General features: G+C 44.9%; 1 protein-coding gene across 1 annotated transcript in view; it reads left to right on the top strand.

Moving 5' to 3' along the window:
- The window catches only part of naalad2 (N-acetylated alpha-linked acidic dipeptidase 2), a gene marked incomplete at both ends in the record, with an annotated part of 12,765 nt that extends 9,143 nt beyond the window's left edge, over positions 1-3,622 (top strand). The window contains 5 exon segments of the mRNA XM_080542941.1: positions 130-220; positions 990-1,254; positions 2,155-2,236; positions 2,702-2,794; positions 3,433-3,622. Coding sequence (XP_080399067.1) covers positions 130-220; positions 990-1,254; positions 2,155-2,236; positions 2,702-2,794; positions 3,433-3,622 — 721 coding nt within the window.
- Between the last annotated feature and the right edge of the window lie 493 nt (positions 3,623-4,115).

Below are 4,115 nucleotides of genomic sequence, written 5' to 3'. Positions count from 1 at the left end.
TCTTAACGTGGGACTGTGCGATGGGTCTCAGAAGTATTCAACATGTTCAGCCTATATATAATACTGAATAAACAACATCACCCCCCCCCCTCTCTCTCTCTCTCTCTCTCTCTCTCTGTCTGTGTGTAGGATCAGTAAGCTGGGTTCAGGCAGTGACTTTGAGGCCTATTTCATCCGCCTGGGCATTGCTGCAGGCAGGGCCAGATACACAAAGAACAGGGTGAGACAGACTCTGGCCAGGGAGAGGGGGCTGCCCAATGGACCTATCGCTAAGCCACGCCCCCCTTTGAAAACTCAGACAAACAACACTTCACTGACAGTGACTGACTGACCGACCGTGACTGAATGACATTCAATGACTTACAATGGCGGGTGTTCAAATTTCTGATTTAGCACAGCAAGTAATAGACATGTTTTTTTTTTTAAAGATGACAAGAATATTTAGTCTAGAAGCTTTTCACCATCAGATATTAGCGAGTTGTTTGTCCGAGTTTTCTGCCTGTAGTGACTTTTGCTGTGATATGATTGGACAATTTCTATTTTGGGGTGTGGCTTAGCGATAGGTCCATAGAGCTCTCAGGTCTTCTGACGCTGGTTTTCTCTGTGTACCACATGTACAAAAGAAGAGATTTGGTCAGGCTGCATTCTCATTTTATGCACCCAGATTGTGTCTTCACTGCCAGTTTACATTAGGGATGCAACCTCAGCACATAATGTTCAAGTCAAGACTAAAAACCCATCTTTTTAATATTGCCTTTAAACGACTAAATCATTAAATTATGATTATATAATGATTGGAGCACTTTGAGCTGCAACGTTTGCAGGAAAAGTGCTATACAAATAAAAAGTTATTATTATTATTATTATGATTATTATTTAACTACAATGTATCTTTGAGTGTTCCCCTGTTTTTATGTATGTATGTATGTATGTATATGTGTGTGTGTGTGTGGTGTGTGTGTGTGTCTCTGTTCTTCACGCGTGTGTAGAGAACAGAGAAGTACAGCAGCTACCCGGTGTACCACAGCGTGTACGAGACGTTTGAGCTGGTGGAGAAGTTCTACGATCCGACCTTCCGAAAGCTCCGAGCCGTCGCTCAAGTGAGGGGCGGCCTGGTGTTCCTGCTGGCTGATTCCCTGCTCCTCCCCATGGACGCCAACCAATACGCTGCCTCCTTAAACAAGTACGCTCAGAGCATCGCTGGGCTGGGCCGGAGACACCCTGACGCCCTGGAGACCTATGGGGTGTCCTTCGGTAAGGGAAAAAACACACTCTCATGCACACAAACCCAAAAGACGTAAACAAAGAGTCCAAAAGACGTCCTCAGGGAAGCCGGAATGTGGGTTCAGATGACGTCTTTCTAGGACGTCCAGATGACGTCTTTAGGACGTCTTATGGACTACAGAATCGTCTTAAGACGTCCTAAAGACGTCACCTGGACGTCCTAGAAAGACGTCATCTGAACCCACATTCCGTCTTTCCTGAGGACGTCTTTTGGACTCTTTGTTTACTGGGAACACATACACACAATCTCTCACACAAGTCACACTTATGTATCCTCACGTGCGTACACACTCATGTCCGCCACTCATGTAACTTGTGTGAGAGATTGTGTGTATGTGTTCCCAGTAAACAAAGAGTCCAAAAGACGTCCTCAGGAAAGCCAGACTTTTGACTCTATACTCTACACCGTCTCACTGACACACAGTTACAGTTGTGTTCTGTGTAGATCATACTGTACATAGCCCATCCCTGTGTATCATAGCCCACAGCCTGTATTTTTGTATACAACATATTTATCATATATGTATCATATGTATCATAGCACATTGTATATAATCTAAATTTATATATACCACTGCACATAATACATCCAGTCACCATTGTATGACATGGTATGTCATTGCACATCACGCTACCTTTTGCACTTTACTGTATAGATGCTGTAAATACTGCTACTTATCAATGCAATATAATTGCTATTTGTTGCACTTCTGGTTAGACGCACAATCATTTCGTTGAATTGTCTTGTACTATGTAATGACAATAAAGTGAATCTAATCTAATCTGATTACTAATCTTTTGTAAGGACTCCTACTGAGTCATAATGCGCACGAACACTAAAACAATGACATTGTCTCTTTATCCGTCCAGATTCTTTGTTCTCTGCTGTGGAGAACTTCACCGTAGCGGCCAGAGGTTTCCATGAGCGTCTACATACCCTAGACAGGACAGAGTAAGTGTGTGTGGTGTGTGTGTGTGTGTGTGTGTGTCTGTGTGTGTGTGTGTGTGTCTGTGTGTGTGTGTGTGCGTGTGTGTGTGTGTGTGTGTGTGTCTGTGTGTGTGTGTGTGCGTGTGTGTGTGTGTGTGTGCATTCTTACGTGCCTGCGTGTTGCTACAGTAAATATGGTAACAGTTTGTATGTGTGTGTGTGTGTGTGTGTGTGTGTGTGTGCGTGTGCGTTCTTACGTGCATGCGTGTTGTTGCTACTGTAAATATGGTAACAGTTTGTGTGTGTGTGTGTGTGTGTGTGTGTGTGCGTGTGCGTTCTTACGTGCGTGCGTGTTGTTGCTACTGTAAATATGGTAACAGTTTGTGTGTGTGTGTGTGTGTGTGTGCGTGTGCGTTCTTACGTGCGTGCGTGTTGTTGCTACTGTAAATGTGGTAACAGTTTGTGTGTGTGTGTGTGTGTGTGTCTCAGCCCCCTACAGGTGCGTATGGTTAATGACCAGCTCATGTACCTGGAGCGAGCCTTTGTGGACCCTCTGGGCTTACCTGGCAGACCCTTCTACAGGTGAGTCACACACACACACACTCTTATCCTATATGTAAGCTTGGCTTGTATATGGTCAATCATATTGATATCATTCTAGGCAGTGGTGTAGTCTAGTTTTTTCTAGCGGGTATACTGTGATTTTTCCCTCTCAGCCTCATATCGTTCATTTTGGAACGCCATAAAAATAAATCTGCGCTCCCTGTCTAACGTTATATATCTAACATTACATGTTATAAGGCTGATCTGTGCATGATAGTGCTGCATTTTGACATATTTCATGTCGCATTCCCCCCCGTTGATGGTATATGACATTATTGTCAGTCCCAATGGTCCAAAAGTCAAGTGCTTCGTAACACAGACGGGGTGAATTTTATGAATGAAAGTGTGAAAGTTCTGTCACAAAACGCTGTTACGTATCCTCGCACAAGTTTAAGTGGGTATACGGAAATCCTTGGCCTTTCCTAGTGGGTATACGGCGTAGTCCTGCGTATCACGTAGACTACACCACTGATTCTAGGTATTTTCTCCTTTTGTCTTGCTATAATTGTTTTCTCTATTTCTCATTTTGTCGTTTGTCGTATTTTTTCTTCTCCTTTTTCCATATTCATATTTCATATTGATCATATTCACTGTTATGAACTCTCTCCCTGTTTCAGACATGTGGTCTTCGCCCCCAGCAGCCATAACAAGTACGCGGGCGAGTCGTTCCCAGGCATCTATGATTCGCTGTTCGACATCGAGAACGCAGTCAATCCGGCGGAGGCGTTTGAGGAAGTGAGGCGTCAGATCAGCATCGCCGCCTTTACCGTGCACGCCGCCGCCATGACGCTCACACCCCCCGCTTGATAAACACACGCAGGCTGTGTCCCACCTCCTACACACACATGCACCTACAGTATGCTTTTTTTTATTAAAACTGTATAAGAGAAATAAATCATGCTTTGTGTTCATCTTTGTCGACCCACAGTACCACTCAGTTTCTAGTGACATTTAAATGAATTAATCTCGTCAGTCTGGAAGGAGACATGTTGCCTCCCATATAATAATATAGACGCATGCAAATCTTATAGACGGATGCACAGGGACATGCACACGGCGGCTGTGGCGCAGGAGGTAGAGTCGCCGCCTAATGATCACAAGGTTGGCAGGTCGGCGGTTTGAGCCCCGGCTGGCCACATGTCGAAGTGTCCTTGGGCAAGACACTGAACCCCAAAATTGCTCCCAGTGAGCGGGCCAGCGCCTTGCATGGCAGCTTGCCGCCATTGGTGCGTGAATGTGTGTGTGTGAATGGGTGAATGAGAGGCCGTTGTAAAGCGTTTTGGAGCAGCAAAAAAGGCGA

The sequence above is a fragment of the Nansenia antarctica genome, assembly GCF_963989245.1.
Source record: "Nansenia antarctica genome assembly, chromosome: 12".
Taxonomy (NCBI): domain Eukaryota; kingdom Metazoa; phylum Chordata; class Actinopteri; order Argentiniformes; family Microstomatidae; genus Nansenia; species Nansenia antarctica.
Note: the sequence above shows the minus strand (reverse complement) of the source record. Positions and strands in the feature narration are given on the sequence as shown.